The 18,738-nt window shown below is 42.3% G+C and overlaps 1 protein-coding gene across 1 annotated transcript in view; it reads right to left on the bottom strand.

Moving 5' to 3' along the window:
- Nucleotides 1-2,120: 2,120 nt before the first annotated feature.
- The window catches only part of TAF3 (TATA-box binding protein associated factor 3), a 170,598-nt gene continuing 153,980 nt past the window's right edge, over nt 2,121-18,738 (bottom strand). Inside the window, exons 5-7 of the mRNA XM_040968180.1 lie at nt 8,202-8,451; nt 4,599-4,705; nt 2,121-3,492 (exon numbers count right to left, since the gene is read on the bottom strand). Of these exons, the coding sequence (XP_040824114.1) occupies nt 3,378-3,492; nt 4,599-4,705; nt 8,202-8,451 (472 nt within the window). The 3' untranslated portion in view covers nt 2,121-3,377. The remainder of the gene's footprint in view (nt 3,493-4,598; nt 4,706-8,201; nt 8,452-18,738) is intronic.

The following is an 18,738-nucleotide window of genomic DNA, read 5'->3' as shown; positions in this document are numbered from 1 at the left end:
ATGCCTTCAGTGAACTTCATTCATTAGCATTCTTAGAGGTAAGGTTTCCATATCTCAGTGTTCATTTTATACTTGAATTTGGTTAGTAGGTCTTTGTTTAATCATCCTATTGAAAGGCGAACAAAGGCCGTTTAGGTGATACAGTCGAGTAATGCACTATATTTTATCTCTGAAAAAAGCCCGACAAAGTCAGAAGGCTCTGATGCCCTCTGATTTTCTTCAGGACATTTGGAACCCACAAATCACTCCGAGGATAAAGACCTGCACTGTGCTCTGCAGCACACACCTTTGGAACAGGAAACACCTCATCAGCCTTGGAAAGCAGGCTCTGCCAGCTACACCTGACGCTGCAGGCCCAGCACTGCCCCGAACCCACCAGAGCTCCTCGGGGGCCTTGCGGGGGTGAGGGTCTGTCCTGAGCCCGATGGAATGTGGCTCTTCTCCCTGCACCCCTCCGCCACTTCTCTAGATGCGCTTCGAACGACAGTGTTGGGTTAGATGGAAACTAGTCAGTACTGACAGTGTTGGGTTAGATGGAAACTAGTCAGTACTGACAGTGTTGGGTTAGATGGAAACTAGTCAGTACTGACAGTGTTGGGTTAGATGGAAACTAGTCAGTACTGACGTCTCCCCAGTGGAACGCAGCTCACGCTCCCAAGGAAAAGACCTCATTCCTTTTTGTATCTCATGCTCCAGAAGTTTCTCAAATTCCTGCTTTTGCTTCCGACGGCCTTCTCCCATTTTTTCTTCCCTGTTTACCCATCCCCACCCCCCAGGTTTACTGTGGATTATATTTATCTTGCCCATTTTGACCCCTGTCCCTTCATCCAATATGGGCTTTTTCTTTCTATATGTGGCTCTTGACTTCATTAAGGAAAGTAAATCTTCAATCCCTTTGTAGTGTCTGTAGCATTTATGAAGTTTTGTTTTCTTCCCATGGAGAATGACTGTGGCCCGACTTTCTGACTTTCCTTTGACACGCAGATGTTTAATTTTCTAATCCACATCCTCGGGAGGCAAGAGACCACCAGTTCCTTTCACACAGGCCGCTGAGCAGTCCTAAAGATGGTGACTGTTAGATAAAAAGCTCACCCAAATCTAACAGCGACAACTTCTGGTCTGTGGTGACCTGGACTGGCTTCGACTCACTGACCTAGAGGTGAAAGGCTCTGTATTCCATTACTAATCCCTTGAGCTCTCCAGCCCCCTGAAAATGATTCTTTGGTTTTATTATTGCAAAGGCCATTTATAAAATCATGAACTGGATTTAGGAAAGCAACCATGAAATAGCAAGGGACAACAAGCTGATTGAAATTCCTTAACTGTAGTATGGGCTGAAGTCTCCGAGACAGTGGGATTGGGGAAAAGCGATACATAGGCACCTCCTCGCTTATTTCAGCAGCATGACCTGCTCACTTAAACGTGGCAACTTTAGATCCACTGACCATGCCTCAAGGAACTAAACCCTGAATAAAGAAAATGGAAAAAGCAAACTATGAAATAGCCAAAAGTTTTTATTTCGTACTTCCCCCCACCCCTCATCCCTCTCCAAAAAGCACTAAGGGGTATATTCTGTCCATGTGAAAATACTGTATAAAGTATTCAGAATGATCTCCAATTCATAAAACAAAAGCACATATTTCAACACAGATGTTTTGTTGTTGGGCATTTTTTTTTGGAAGGGATAGAAAAACTTTGGCAATGAGATCCTGCACTCTTAAAGATCTATTCCATTTCCACTATTAACAGATTTAACATTGATGGCAGAAAGTAGTACTTCTTTAATCACAGAGTATGTTTTAAAGTATGACTAATTCATACACCAATATCAATTTGTTTGGCATAAAAAAAATCACATTTTCTGATAATTTACTTGTCTTAGGTTCAGAGCCCATATTCTAGCATTCGAGATACCTGTAGTGGTCCATATTGGGGTTATTTCAAAATCAAGTTAAACTCTGTATTTATTCCAAAGCTGCTAAAATATGCTAATAAAGTTAAACTCGATGTTTTTTACATTAAAAATAAAATATTTGGTTTACTTTCAGACATCTATAACATATAATAAATAGTGGACAGCATAGTAATATAATAAAGTTTTGTTATACCCTGAAATTTGATCAGTTTTCTTAAAAAAATTCATAATATACTTCATTTCAGCCATAAAGCACAACATCAATGAACAGCTTTGTAGAAATAAAACAATATCAACACAAAATGACACAGTAGGTTTTATCTTTTTTTTTTTTTCTTTTTTACTTTCATGGAAACCTACATGTCCTTCTCATAAAAGTTAAATCAACAAATTTTACAGAAACAAAGTAGATAACAAACAAAACAATTTCAAATTCTAAACCCTAGATTTCCTTGCCGTGTTTTCCTTCCCACTGCTCGGGGCCCTGGGGCCACCCGCCCCGCCTGCGGTGCCTGCGGTGCGTGCACAGGGCAGTGCGTGCACAGGGCAGTGCGGGCTGGGCTGGGAGCCAACCCTGGGCGGCGGGCTCTCCCCTCCGGCCCCCTTCCCTCTGGACAGCAGTCAGCACAGACGGGGCCGACACCACTGTGTATCTCAGAGAAAGCCAGAATTCAACACGATAAAAATTTTAAAAATAACTACTTCATAAATATTTATTATTTACATTAGGGGAAACCTTTTAGTATGAAGAGGCTTTTTTTTTTATACAAGTTGATGAAATATACAAGCAGTGAGAAGAGACTCCAGCAGTTTAAAGAAGGGCAAAATTAGAATGCAACGAAGATATAAAACACGTCAGAGTAAACAAAAATAATTTGCACAAACGCAAACAGGACATGATAGAAACCTTTTTCTTAAAAAATATAAGGTATTTCACAAAAGCGTGAACATTTTACATGTTAGTACTAAAAACAGGGGTGTGTTGGGGGGAAGCTTCATATATTCTCATCACAAAAATATTTACCGGCACTCCAACTGGAGTTTTCTGTTATGATTTTCTTGCTATAGAGGGAAAGGGGTTGAAAACTGTATACAGACTGATGATATCATCCTTAAATTACAGTCAAGGCAATTTGCACATTATCGTCTCATCTAACACCTTAAGGAAAAGGCCCTGGAGAGAATGAAGGGAATCAAAAGGGAAGATGGGAAGATGTATGGTCTTTTTATTAATAATACTTGTCACTGGTAATAGAAAAATGGAGGTGGGCAGCCCTCGGGCCACACCTTGGAGTTTCTGTTCCATCACGCCGGTGCGGAGCCACGGGTCAGTGTAATTCAGAAGGGATGGTGTGTCATCCTCAGCCTGCCCAAGGTCACGGTCCACTGGAATCCTGGGGTGAAGGTGGCGTCAGGGCAGCCGCCTGGCCTGACGCGCTCAGTCCAGCCCCGGGTGCAGGCGTCAGTGCGCCCGGTGCTTCCTCTTCTTGTGCTTCTTGTCCTTCTTCTTGTTGGCACACTTGGGGCAGAACCACTGCATTTCCTCTGGGGGAGCAGCCATTATTCCAACGCAGGGCCTGGAGGGTCCAAACACATCCAAGTGAACGTGTTTATACAGATGCACATTTGGGTATATTTTCCCTTTCTACATTTTTAAGAATTTCTAAAGTGCATGAATTAAATACACACCTTAAAACAGTACTAGCATGGGACATCTGGAATATTATGTTATATATAATCCCTCTTTTATAGGTACTCCTGGAGAGACTAATGACTTCATTCACCCTTTCAGGTAGAAATAGAATGGTTTTGAGTAATGGTTTTGTTTTTTTAATATCATATATCATAACTGAACAGGATTCTATCTGTTTATATATGACATTTGAAACATAAAACCAGATTATTTGCACATATTTTGATAGAGAGTCTTCAGTTTTTGAGAACTGCTGAAGAAGTTTAGAAAAACCAGACTAGCTGTCTGTTTTCAGTGGATGCCTCAAAGTGAAGCACTGCAGCCTCTAAGTACAACAGGACTGCAAAGGCAGAAGAGCGGGGCTCCTGGACGCCCTTTTGTTTACTTAGTGTTAGAAGAATGAGGGCCCAGCACGATAGCATAGTGGTTAAAGTCCTCACCTTGCATGCCCGGGATCCCATATGGGTGCCAGTTCTAATGCTGGGAGCCCTGCTTCCCATTCAGCTCCCTGCTCATGGCCTGAGAAAGCAGTTGAGGAAGGCCCAAAGATTTGGGACCGTGCCTCCATGTGGGAGACCTGGAAGAAGCTCCTGGCTCCTGGCTTTGGATTGGCTCAGCTGCAGCCGTTGCAGCCACTTGGGGAGTGAATCAGCAGATGGAAGATCTTCCTCTCTGTCTCTCCTCTCTGTATACCTGACTTTCCAATAAAAATAAATAAATCTTAAAAAAAAAAAAGAAGAATGAGATCAGATATGGGAACATGTGGGGATTGCACTGAACAACAACACAAGAACAACAGAGACTCTTGGTTTTTGCAATTAATTACATTTTACAGTTCTGAGATCTGGCTCCTAAACTGGACAGCAGGCCTGGTACAGAATCCCGAGCCCACGCTGTCAAAGCCCTCCTCCCAGGAGTGGCCTGTGCTGTCCCTCTGGACAGTGGCACCCTGTGGCTGGGGCGGGGGTGGGTGTTATGTAGGGCACTCACCAGTGGTACCAGTCATCACAGTCATCGCAACCGATCATGGCACTCCCATCATCAGGTTTGTTACACCCAGGACAGATCCAAATCTGATTGCCCCACTCGTCTTGGATCTGATGGTTTTAAAAGGAGAGGTAGCAAGAGCAGAGATGGAATGGGGGAAAGATCGAAAAACAGGCCAGGTAAGAATCACCACTTTATACAGTAAACTTAATAAACAGACAAATTTAACTACAAACGTTCTAGAACGAGGAAAAGAAAACAGTGCTAAGCATTGCTCAATAATGACATTCTTTTAAGTCATCAAAAAACAAGGCAATTTATACCCAATCATCTTTGAGCATGGGATGACCTATAACCCCTTTCACATAAAAAAATCCTACAACCAGATTTGCCTTTATGGCAGTGACATGAATTTTGTTTGAAAGCTGCACAAAGCTATCTGTAGTTTCCTCAGTCACATTCACAGGCATGGGATTAATATATACAGGCAAATGTACATGCATCGCCTTATTACTTATTAGCCAAACCCTTCTCTTGAACTAGCTGATAACATCAAGGATATAAAAGAGTTGTTACTAAGTAACTTTCCATTCCCTTTATGACATTTTTGGTAAAGTACAATCAACTACAGCACAGAAGAAATAAGAGGCTCAGGAGGCCAAAGAGCTCAACCTTTAAACATTATTTTGCTACAAATATTATATGCTCTGGAGTCTGCTCTGGAGTTCTGAACACGAGCAGCCCCTGACTGTACTTGCTTCTCGAATTTCACAGTAACAGAACCAAGCTGGAAGAAATTTATTCTATTTGGGTCCTGAAAAGAAAACAAGAACTGCTTTTCAAAATCTTTACACTAAGACAGCACATCACTTCAGTGTGTTCTGCCAGGAGCAGGCTCTCCCCAGACTTTCAATGGGAGCACTGACAAGCTGTGCAGAAAAGCAGCAGCTTCCATGGGGTGTGAAAGGTGTACTGGAGGTGCAGGGGTTTCATTCTACTGACGAGCTTCCTTTTAAAGCCTACAATTTCTGAAAAAAAAAAAATCTATAAAGACCAACTATGCTGATAGGAATGCTTTCCACAGAGATACGTAAGGCGACTACATCTCTGACTTCGCCTTCTCTAGTTTTAGCAGAAAATGTAACAGGGGCAGAAAATCAACAATTACTATGGACCAGCTGCCTTGTGGCTAACACTGTCCAGCATCTCATGGCCTGGAGCTAGCACGCATGGCCAGACCTGTTGCTGGTTGACCTTTCTTCAAATTAAAAGGCTGTGTGACTCTGTGTGGTACGTAAGAATTGTGTCATAGCATCCATGGTAACATTACTAACATTTAACAGTTTACTAAGTTCTCTCAAACATCACAATTTATTTAACCATAGTTAAACTTTGAACAAGTTTAGAATAGCAAAACTAAAGCTAAAGAGTTTAAATGAGATTCCTACCATCATCACATTATCAGGTTCAGAGAAAACCAGCTTTCTGCTCTGTGACCAATTCATTTTGTTTAATTTGCACACTTTTTCAGAAATAATAACAAAATTGCTCTTTATAAAACACAGACATTAATGAGATATTAAGAGGCCTGTCTGATGGGCCCAGTGTGGTAGCCTAGTGGCTAAAGTCCTTGTCTTACATGTGCCGGGATCCCATATTGGTGCTGGTTCTAGTTCCAGTGGCCCCGCTTCCCATCCAGCTCCCTGCCTGTGGCCTGAGAAAGCAGTTGAGGACGGCCCAAAGCCTTGGGACCCTGTACCCACGAGAGACCTGGAAGAAGTTCCTGGCTCTTGGCTTCAGATTAGCTTAGCTCCGGCCATTGTGGCCACTTGGGGAGTGAATAAACGGATGGAACATCTTCTTCTCTGTCTCTCTCTATTGCTCTGTGTAAATCTGACTTTTCAATAAAAAATTATTAAATAAATCTTTTTTTTTTAAAAAAAGGGAATTGTCTGAAATACTTAAGGAATATAACAATTTTACAACAGATAGCAAAATACAACAAGTTTTGAAAAATTTACCAAAATGCAAATATAAGAAACTAATGAGATCTAAATAAGTTGAATTTATATCTTAAAAAAAAAAAAGCAACTAATAAACACATGAATATTGCAAGCAAAGTTTCAGTTTCAGACTTACAGAACTTTGTGACCTCTTAAAAAAGAAACTAAATTTCCCAGATTCTTTCACAACAGAAATACACTGGGAATGTGCTTGAATTTCTTTACTGAATTCAGCATTCCGTGTCATGAATCTGACATAGTCAGACCAGGACATACTTCACACATTTTCTTCTGCACAGAGAAAGTCTCCTTAGGAGTTGGAAGGCTTTTCACCCAAATTGTCTCTTCCAGCTGGACTCATTTTTGGCAGTTATGCTCAAAGAGCCCATTGCAGAACCAGGATTTTAAGAGCTACAATTTTCAATGGAGACTACTGAGTCTAACACATAATTCCTGGTTATTTACGAAGAAACACAGGTTGAGATCAAATATGAAATCCCTCTCAATCAACTTGTCCCGGGATGATGGCGCCTCAGTGAAGCACGGAGAACAACGCATCAGTTTACTGAGCTGTTTGCTGAATGGCTGACCATTTTTGTCTTACTGCCAATTTAACATTTTCCTGTTAGTTTCTCAGGTCTTTACATCCTCTCTGAATACACGAATAGCTTTTTATACTTATTTCAGAATAACAATATCTCAAATATTCAATATTCAAGTATCTCATCATATCTAATGATTTGCTAAAATTTCTTTTCATAATTTTTTTTTTTTTTACAGAAAGGCAATAAGAATGGATGGTTTACAACAACAAGGTCCTGCCATGCCAGCTTCCAGTTATTTACAAAGGGCAGTGCCATCATCAGATTAACACACCACAACCTGGGAGGCAAGCTGCTTGGTGCTTGGGCCATTTTTGTGTCCTTTAGATACCGCACTGTCTAAAGAACACAGACATATACACTTCATGAGCAGACTGAATTCAGAGTTTGAATGAAAGCTGAAACAACTAAGTACAGGGAAAAATACCTAGAACCCGTCCCGAGACAGCGTGGACTCACTCAACATGGGTAGCTTTACAATCTGAAGGCATGTTTCATGCATTCTTAGCAAGCTCTAGGTCTGAAAGTTCATTTCCATCTAGGATGCAAGCCCTGGTATATATTCTGGATATCAGCCAACAACATACAATCAGTGCTGCTATTCAGAATCACCCCTCAACTCATAAGACCTGTTTATGTAACTTAAATTACTGTCTTATACGAATAATTTAGTTGTTTGATTAAGAAAAATTCAAAGTGAGAATTCAAGAGATCTATTCATTTCTAGATTTATATGCTGAAATTGTTATATGAAATGCACGCATATATTCATATTCCACAACAAGGGTGAAGAAACAAAGAAAAGCAATACTCTTGACATTAATGGAGACTGGACAAATGAACACAGTAATGTAATATTTTCAGCCCAAAGCCTAAAAATGCAACCGTTTCAGAAGCATTGCTTTTGAAGCTCAATAATGATTCATATGAGAATGTTTTTAAAACATTTTATAATAAAAATACAGGTTTTCCCAAGCACTGGGCCAACAAAGCATACATACCACATAGGTGCTGACAGTCTCCGTCACCACGCTGCGTACGGGAGCCTTGGAGCTGCCTGCTCCGGAGATGGTGGGGGCTGGAGAGGGCAGCAGGGCTGGGCACGCAGTGGGCTGGGCAAGGAGTGCTAACGGCATGGGGGTGGGGCTCATGATCAAAGGTCCAGGGGCTGGGGCTGGTGGTGGGGTTTTAGGTCTATTCAGAGAGGGGCCTGGCTTAGCCTCGGGGGTTGGAACAACTTTGCTGATGACACTGTTAACAAAAGAGAGAAATATAAGTCAAAATGGGATAATCAGGTGAAACCACATATTTGAAGACATAGCAACCAAAATGAGAGTTCAAGACCCTTTACCAACCAACTTTTTCATTACAGTTTTTGTTTCCCAAAACTGCCCCAATGACTACATACTTAGCTCTCTTTTTAGCAACCGATATGCATGCCTGGTTCATTGAAATGTAACTGCCTGAATGTTCATGCAAAATACAGGATCATTAGGTATACAGGTAAACATGTATATACATATATTCTCATAGATACGCTGTAGTAATAGAGGGTAGCACACTAGGCAGTGGAGACACATTGCAGTATGAATCTCTACTCCTGAATAAAAGATGGACTCCCAAAGAGACTGTTAAATGTATCTTGACAATAGGAGGCTGGACTTTCTACCATTGTCTCTACCTTACAATGTTACGACACACTTAAATAGCAGAATGATGGGCTTGTGACTGTAGTTGAAGGACTGTGCTCTTGTACAGAGGCAGTGGGGAAGAGGCAGTGGGGAGGGGAGTGGCAAGGGGAAATCCCTGTGCATAAGAACTGCATCACGACAGAAAAAAAAAAAAAAAAGGAATGGAACCAGCTGGCGGCTCCTTCCTGCGGCGGCTCCCACTCGCCTCTGTTGCCTTCGGATCCACCAACGTGGCTTCTGTGGCTGAGGCAATGTGTGTCACTTTTCAAATGCAGCTTTGAGAACTGGCACGCAAGTTAACTTTTCTCTCTCCCTGCTTGCTCCAAGTCCTCTAATGACCCAGATCGAAGGCACTACTTTTATTCCTCAAACTCCAGGGTGAAAAATTTGGTGTGGAGCAGAGCTGGGGAAGATCCGACACATGAGGGAGAAATAAACACTGTTTATCTAATAAACACTGTTGGAGGCTGCAGAGATTCCCGCATTGTAAATGAGCACACTTGAAGCCAGCCTAAACTGCTGGACCCTGTGGCTTAAAACAGAGGTTAACATCTAGCTGTTCATTGCAATGAATTAATACCATCAATGACACTGAACACAAACATGTGCAAGTTTTTCAGTGCTGAGTTTGGCTTGATTTCTGGCATTAAACATGCTAAACTCCTCCAAAGGGCTGCAGGCACACGGTGGGTGACAGCAGGCAGGTGTCGGTGGTGTACAAGAGCAGCGTTAGCTCCTTTCCTGGCAGTGCTACCGTCTGATAAATCAGCTATGTGATGGTGATTCTCTTCATGACCAGTCCGTGACCCCTACGACTCCTGTGCCGTGGGAAGGGTACCGGACTCAGACTCACAACGACTGAGTTCAAATCCTGGAACTGCCACGGCTGGCTCTGAGACTCTGGGTAAGTCATCAGAAAGTCTACCACCATCAAGTGCTGTGACATTTCACTTGTCAACTGCATGTACGTCAGTGGTCCCACGCAATGTCACCTAGGGATGGCATAGCAGCTGTCTCAGATGATGGCAAAATCATTCAACAACGTGTTTCTCTGAATGTAGTTAAGAGTTAAGTTAATGTAGTTATAGTTAAGAGGCTAGACAACAGACTGAGTACTTGGCAAACATCATCAGTTTATCTAGTTCTCTCAAGAACTTCAAGGAGGTTATAGAGGAGAAAATTAAAGATCAGAAAAATAGAGGAATTTGGGAGAATGAGTAGCAGGTTTTTAAAAAAGATTTATTTTCATTGGAAAGGCAGTTATACAGAGAGGAGGAGAGACAGGAAGATCTTCTGCCCACTGATTCACCCAAGAGGCCGCAACGGCCAGAGCAAAGCCGACACGAAGTCAGGAGCCAGGAGTTTCTTCTGGGTCTCCCGTGTGGCCGCAGGGTCCCAAGGCTTTGGGCCATCCTGGACTGCTTTCCTGGGCCATAAGCAGAGAGCTGGATGGGAAGTGGGGCCACTGGGATTAGAACTGGTGCCCAACTGGGATCCTAGTGCATGCAAGGCGAGCTCTTTAACTGCTGGGCTACTATGCTGGGCCCAGAGTAGCCAGTTTTAAATTGAAGTCTAAATCAATGTACTTTCTTTCTTTCTTTTTTATTTTTTTTTAAAAAAGCTTACTATAATTATAGACCATTGCAAGTATAGAGAAAACAACATAACACACATTAGATAACAGAGATATACGATCTTAGCCTTTGCCATGACGGCTCCAGAAAAACCTGTATCTTTCCCCTTCTACAGAAGCAAGCATTGCGTTAAAACTTAGCAGGTAAAACCTGTCGGTGGGGGTTGGGGGTGAGAGTTTGGGGGGAAATTCCAAATAAAGCAAAATTAAAAACAAAACCAAAACCTAGCAGGTATGTTTTGCTTTTTTGGTTATTTGCTGGTATCCATAAACAATAAGTACTTTGTTATTAATGTGTGCTTTTAACTTGTTTTGAACTTGCACAGGGTCTTAAGGCTTTGGGCTATCCTCTGCTGCTTTCCCAGGTTATAGGCAGGGAGCTGCATGGGAAGCAGAGCAGCCAGGACAGAAACTGGTACTTACATGGGATGCCCGTGTTTTGCAGGTGGTGGATTACTCAACTGAGCCATCGTGCTGGCCCCTAAGTGCACCCTTTTGCCCACCCTACTGACGGTGGGGTGTGTGCCTGGTTCCTGGTTTTGACTCTTGAGGTTATTAAACCTTAAAAAAACACAAGCCCTTTATCAGCAATTACACTTCTACAAATGTATTTGAGGATGCAGGACAGACAACTAGGCACAAACATGGGGTGAAGAATATTATCTATAGCACTGTTTAAAGGTGCAAGATAATAGAAAACAAGAATGACTTTAGTTTGAAATACATCAAAACAGGGAACTGAAGAAATAATGATGAGCAAAATATATTATTCAAAGTGGTATTGCACACAGATTACACATACATATGTATATATATATATGTATGTATGTATATATACCACTACTGGTATGTTTACAAAACATATTTGTATTGTTTATATAGTAAGATCCAGTTTTGTTTTTTAAAGAAAAAGACAAGCAAACAAGAACATGGGCTGGGTATTGTGGTTCAGTGGCTTAAGCTGTTTGGGATGCTTGCACTGCATATGGAAATGCTGGTTTGAGTTCCTGCTAATGCTTGTTTCTGATGTAGCTTCCTGACAGGGTGCACAGAAGGCAGTAGATGATGTCACAAGGGCTTTGGCTCTTGCCACCCTTGTGGGAGACATGAACAAAGTTCCTGGTTCCTGGCTTCAGTCTGCCCTAATTCCTGCTATTGTGCAATTTATAGAGTGACCCAGTGGATAGAAGATCTTTGCTTCTCCCTCTAACTCTGCTTTTCAAATAAAAAAATAAATTTGTGTTTAAAGATTTATTTTGCTTACTTGAAAGGCAGAGTTACAGAGAACAAAAGAGAGAGGAGAGAGAGAAAGGTCTTTCACCTGCTGGTTTACCGCCAAGTGGCTACAATGGCAGTAGCCAGGCTGAAGTCAGGAGCCTGGAATGTCTTCCAGGTTTCCCATGCAGATGCAGGATTCCAAGGACTTGTATCATCCTCCATTACCTTCTCAGGCATATTAGCTGGGAGCTGGATCAGAAGTGGAGCAGACGGGACTTAAAAAGGTGGTGATATGGGATCCTAGGGCTTCAGGTGGCAGCTTAACTCAATTAAGCCATGTGGCCTGAATAAAATTTTTTAAACAGGTTTATTTTATTTTTAAAGTGGTTATTTGGGGAGGGAACTAGTGGATGGAAGATCTTTCTGTCTCTCTCTGTAAAATATGATCTGCCTTTCCAATAAAAATAAATAAATCTTTTTTTGAACAAACAGAGTTACAGAGAGGAGAGACAGAGATAAAACTTCCATTTGCTGGGTTACTCCCCAGATGACCTCAATGGCCAGAGCTGAGCCAACCCAAAACCAGGAGCCAGGAGGTTCTTCCAGGTCTCCCACACTGGTGCAGGGTCCCAAGGCTTTGGGCATCCTCAACTGCTTCTGCTTTCCCAGGCCACAAGCAGAGCTGGACTGGAAATGCAGCAGCTAGGACACAAACTTGTGTGCACATGGGATGCAGGCACTGGCCCTAATAAATCTTTTCCTAAAAAAAGGTACATATTTAAAACATTTGAAGGAACTCCAAATAATGGTTTAATTGAATTGCATTCTGAAGAACTTATTCAACTTTTCTGCTTGTTATACCTCAGCAATTTATTGGAAAAAAAAATGATGGCCTGACTAGAATATTTAAAAATATATACTTATTTTTATTTCTTTAAAGGCAGAAAGCAGGGACTGTGGGGAGTGAGAGAGGGCTAGGCCAGGCTGAAGTCAGGAGGCAGGCACTGCACCTGGTTCTCCTACACGGGCGGAGGAGGAGCTCAGGCACCTGAGCCATTAACTGCAGCCTCCTAGGATGCATTGCTGACACTCTGCCACAGGATGCCAATATCCTAAGCACTAGCTTAACTCACTACATCACAATGCCTGCTGCATTGGCTAATGCCCATAAGACAAATGCTGGCAACACATCTGTGGAATAAAAGCCATGAGGTTAATCAAAGAGCTGCATGATTTAGTGTTTCTAATTTAGTGAGTGCATCCTTGTTAAATATTGCTAAAAAAGAGGCCAAGAGATGGAGAAGGAAGACCACCTCATGCAACTATTAACAGTATTAAGATAAAAGATTTGCACAGAACCAAAGTTGATTCACAGTCTTGGATCTTTTAGTTTCCGTTTTAAAATTTTATTTTCATTTTATTTAAAAGGCAGAGAGACAGAGGGAGAAAGAAAGATCTTCCATTCATCAATTCCCCCTTCCCCTCCCCCCCACAAGAATGCCTAAAATAGCTGGGCCCAGACCTGACTGCAGCTGGGAGTGTGGAACTCCACTCAGGTCTCCCACGTGGCTGTAAGAGCTCAAGTGCTCGAGCCATCACCTGCTGTCCTATAAGATGTGCACAGGTGTGAGGCTGGCATCTGAATCCCAGTACTCTGATCTGGGTGTCTCATGTAGTATCCCGAAGGATAGATATATTGGCTTGGTCTTTTCTTTTTAAACATCATGGGATTGGTGAATAAGGCTGCTGCCAACAGTGCCAGCATCCCATGTGGGTATTGGTTCATGTCCTGGCTGTTCCACTTGCAATCCAGATTCCTGCCTGGGAAAACAGTGGAAGATGGCCCAAATACTTGAGTCCCTGCACCTGGGTAAGACCCAGAAGAAGCTCCTGGCTCCTGGTTTCAGACCAGACCGGTTCTGGTTGTTGTGGCCATTTGGGCAGTGAACTAATGGATGTAAAATCTCTCTCTCAGTAACACTGCCTTTCAAATTAATCAATCAATCAATCTTTCAAAAAGAAATATCACACCTATGGCTGTTTTGTATCTTAATTATGTGCATATCTGTCTTTATATGCACAATAAGCAGCAAGTTATTGCAGTTACACAGAGAGGAGAAATAAAGATCCTTCATTCACTCTTGATATAGCTGCAAAGGCTAGGAGCCAGGAACTTCCCCTGGGTTTCCCATGTGGTTTTAGGTGCCCAAGAACTTGGGTTGTCTTTAGCTGTCCTCCCAGGCACATTAGCAGGGAGCCTGATCTGAAGTGGAACAGCTAGGACTCCAACTGTGACCATGTGAGTGCCACAGGTAGAGGCTTAACTTACTATGCAACAATGCTGGCTCCTAAGATTTGTATCTTACTTAGCTTTGAGTCACTAGGCAGTATTAGAAGACTTACGATATCATCAGCTTTAATAAGTATAATGTCTATTACCAAGAAATTTTTCTGTAATTATTTCACTTTAAAATGCTCTAAAATATTTGGCACAGCAGTTAAGACACTGCTTGGGCTGTTCACATCCTGTGCTGGAGTGCTTGGGTTCGAGTCTTGGCTCTGCTCCCTATTCTAGCTTCTTGCTAGTGTGCAACCCTGATGCCACCTATGCAGATCTGGCCTGAGTTCCAGGCTCCTGGCTACAGCCTGGCTCAGCCTCAGCTGCTGAGGGCATTTGCGGAGGGAACCAGTGGATGCAAGAGCTCTGTGTGTCTGTCTCTCTGCCTTTCTCAGAAAATGAAAATGATTTTGAAACAATATACTTAACATGTTTTAAAATATAGGTCAATTTTCCTTTTTCTTCTCAAGTTCCTTCCAGCCTACCCTCCTGCTCAACTACTACTCTTTTCTTTTTAATTACATTTCATTTTACGACACCGTTCCATAGGCTCTGAGGTTCGCCCAACCCCTCCCTGTACCCTTCCCCAATGGTGGATTACTTCACCTTATTGCAGTATTACAGTTCAAATCCAGTCATGCTTCTTTCATTGCAAGCATGTACCATGCATACAGTCCAGCATCTTATTGTCAACAGTTTCTTGGGGAGACCATCTCTGGTCTAAAAGCAGAGCTGGCAGAATATTGTCCCAACCAATTAAAAGCCATAACATAATGACAATAACAGTTTACAACATTATGGAGTTAATTGACATGGTATTGACTGACCGATATTCAACTACTACTTTTTTTTTTTTATTGGAAAGACGGATATACAGAGAGGAGGAGAGACAGAGAGGAAGAGCTTCTGTCCGTTTATTCACTCTCCAAGTGAGTGCAACGGCTGATGCTATGCCGATTCGAAGCCAGGAGCCTCTTCCAGGTCTCCCACGCGGGTGCAGGGTCCCAAAGCTTTGGGCCGTCCTCAACTGCTTTCCGGGCCACAGGCAGGGAGCTGGAAGGGAAGCGGGGCTGCCGGGATAGAACCGGTGCCCATATGGGATCCCGGGCATGCAAGGCGAGGACCTTAACCACTGTGCCACCGCGCCGGGCCCTCAACTACTACTCTTAAGGAGTCCCAAGACACCTGAGATTTTTGTGAGTGTGCATTCTCATTCTCTTTGTGCTGCCTAATCATGTCCAGACTAAGATGCATTTATGACACCAACACAAGGCAGAATTATATCATGATGGTTTTATCCTGCAACCAGGAAATTCTCTCTTTTTTTTTTTTTAGTTTATTTGAAAAGCAGAGTTACAGACAGAAAAGGAGAGACAGAGATTTTTCATTCTCTGGTTCACTACCCAAATGGCCAAAATGGCTAGGCCAGGCCAAACCAGGAACCAGGAGCCAGAAGCCAGGAGCTTCTTTTGAGTCTTCCACATGGGTGCAGTGACCCACGCACTTGGGTCATCTGCTGCTTTCTCAGGTGTATGAGCAGGGAGCTAGATAGGAACTGGAGCAGCAGGTTTCCAGCTGGTACCCACAGAGGATTCTGGTGTCATATTTGGATACTTAACCTGCTATGCCATCACACTAGCCCCTTTGGAATTGGTTTTAACATGTTAAACACATAATTAATTGCCTTACCCAACTCTTGTAATCCCCTTTACTTTTCTTTTACTTTTTCTTCTATTTCTTCCTCACCTTTTTAAAGGCCTAATGATAGTGCCTATTAAAATGCTTTTGAATTACCACTGTTGATAATGGAGATAAAGGTACTGGAACGTTTTATGTGCTTGTATCTGAAATCCAGAAATTTCTGCCTACATTTTTTGAAGATATATAATCCAGGATCACAGAGAAGGAGAGACATCTTCCTTCTGCTGGTTTACTTCCTAAGTAGTTGCAATGGTTAGAGCTGAGCTGATGGGAAGCCAGGAGCCAGGAACCACCTCTGGGTCTCCCACATGGGTGCAGGGGCCCAAGAACCTGAGCCATTCTCTGCTGTCTTTTAGGCCATAAGCAGGGGACTGGATCAGAAGTGGAACATCCAAGACTTGAACTGGTGTCCATGTGGGATGCTGGTGCCAAAGGCTGAAGCTTCACCTACTGTGCCACAGCTCCAGTCCCACCTATGTATATTTCTAGATTGCCTAATACTTTCAGCTCATTTATTTACTCCTTTTAAAGATTTATTTATTTATTGGAAAGTCAGATATACAGAGAGGAGGAGAGACAAAGAGGAAGATCTTCCATCCAATGATTCACTCCCCAAGTGAGCGCAACGACTGATGCTATGTCGATCCAAAGCCAGGATCCAGGAACTTCTTCTGGGTATCCCATATGGGTGCAGGGTCCCAAAGCTTTGGGCCGTCCTCGACTGCTTTCCCAGGCCACAGGCAGGGAGCTGGATGGGAAGTGGAGCTGCCGGGATTAGAACCGGCACCCATATGGGATCCTGGTGCGTTCAAGGCGAGGACTTAAGCCGCTAGGCCATGCCGCCAGGCCCTGTTTACTCCTTTTAAGTGACACTATATATCGCAACCTTTTGTTTTTTAAGGAAACAGATTGGTATTACACAGGCACTAAAGTAATCTGCTTTTCCCAATTCTTTTGAAGTTCAAAAGAAGATGTTACAGTTCGAGCTATTTTTATCTTAGTTTCTTCTAAGTGATTTGTAATGAATATATAATTTTAAAAGCAATAGTTTTATTATTTTGTAGAACTTTAACACTACAGGAAAATATACGCATATAACATGAAATTACCAATTCTTAGGAGATAAACTATCAACAGTTAACCTACTTATTTTTTTTTTTGGCAAAAATAATTTTGGGTTTTTGCTGGCCTTCTTTATTGTCCATCTGTATTGTTCCTTACCTGTAGCCCGTGTTTTGCTACTCTGTTTTTCTCCCTGAAGTATCACTTTATTCCTCCTATTTAATTGCATACTAAGTTCTCTTGCAGAGCTTTCTGTTGAATAAGCAGCGTCTCACAGAGAAACCAACACCGCCCACAGCTGTTCTCCTCAATGGCTCCATGCTGCTAACATTACATCTTTTGGAGGGTTTGATCACAGTGTACTAACTGCTATAAACACTGGCGTTATTCATCAAAACGTGCAGAAGGAGGGATTTTCAGTAGGATTTCTTTACCTGTTTCTCCACCACAAAACAGTGAAACAAACAGAATAGGTCACGAGCTGCGTGGCCTGTAATGCAAACTTACAGGCTGACAAGTCAGTAAGAGCTGACCCCTGCCTGCCCAGCCCCACAGGAGCCTCCGAGTTAGGGGCGAACACAATTTGGATATGTCTGCACCGGGACTTTCATGATCCTCATTACACACAGCTATTGTGTGCAAACACTATGAAACCAGTAATCTAAATTATCAAAGTCTGAATAACTGGCCACTAAACTGCACACAAAGTTCAAAAGTTCCCAAGTTCCCTCACAATGGCTTACTTATTTATCCCTAAAGGTGAACAGCCATTTTTAAATTGTTACAATATTATGCCACGAGCAAAAACAAAACAAAACAAACAAAAACCAAAAAACTAACTACTTCTGAGAATCTTACATAAATTTATCAACAAGGAAGCTGTTCAATGTTTGAGAGAAAACCACTGTGATGAAAACTATTTCTTACACCAAACTCATTTTTCTTTTTCACTTTTAAAAAGCCCAGCACTATCACTAACCTTTAGAAACAAAATCTTGTGTTGCATTTTAAACCAAACTCTCTTCAGAACAAATACAGGGAAAAAAAATAAAAAGAAAAACCTCTCGATGAGATTTCACACTGTCATGACAATGGTGTGTGGGTGTGTCCTTCATAATTTTGTCTTTTAACTTATTAAAAGTCTCCCAAATCCTAAGCCTAAGTGTGGTATTGGCTCCCTGCAGCCTGAACAGGCTTACACGAGAGTCCAACCTTAGGTCATGGAAGTCAGTGTAGTTTGTGCTGTCCTTTGGATGGCTCTTCATCCTTGGGAAGCCCGCCTGGGAGGACGCTGAAGCTGCCTTTCCCCACAGCGGCACGGCTCAGTCAAAGCGGACTCTCCAGCCATGGGAGGACCTTCCGAAGGACCTTGGCTGGAGACCCACAAGAAACTGCAGAGTAACTGCTGTTCACTGTTTTAAATTGCTACAGTTTTGGGTTATTCCCTGCATGGAAACAGAAAACTAACACACTAAGTGTTCAATTTTATCTAACTTAGTCATATTAAGTAAGTATTGAGAATTTGGGAGAACTTAGAGTGTTATTACTTAAGATGCCAAACTCTAACATAGTTATTTCCATATTACATTTCTGATCACAAGGAACAAACACCCGAATACAATGATAAGAATCAGAACTAGGTTGGTTTTTCAAATCAGTCATTATTCCCCCCCCCCCCTTTTTTTTAAGTCTGCAAGAGGCTCGCTATTTTTTCTTTAAAAAAGATGTATTTATTTTTACTGGAAAGGCAGGTCAGATTTATGGAGAGAAGAGACAGAAAAATTTTCCATCTGCTGGTTCACTTCCAAAATGATCACAATGGCTGCAGTGAAGCCAGGAGCTAGGAGCCTCCTCTAGGTCTCCCATGGGGTACAGGGTCCCAAGGCTCTGGGCCA

This window comes from Ochotona curzoniae, unplaced genomic scaffold (assembly GCF_017591425.1).
Source record: "Ochotona curzoniae isolate NIBS_2020 unplaced genomic scaffold, NIBS_Ocur_1.0 scaffold_4683, whole genome shotgun sequence".
Lineage (NCBI taxonomy): Eukaryota > Metazoa > Chordata > Mammalia > Lagomorpha > Ochotonidae > Ochotona > Ochotona curzoniae.
The sequence above is the reverse complement of the archived record's forward strand: the minus strand, read 5'-3'. Positions and strand labels throughout refer to the sequence as shown.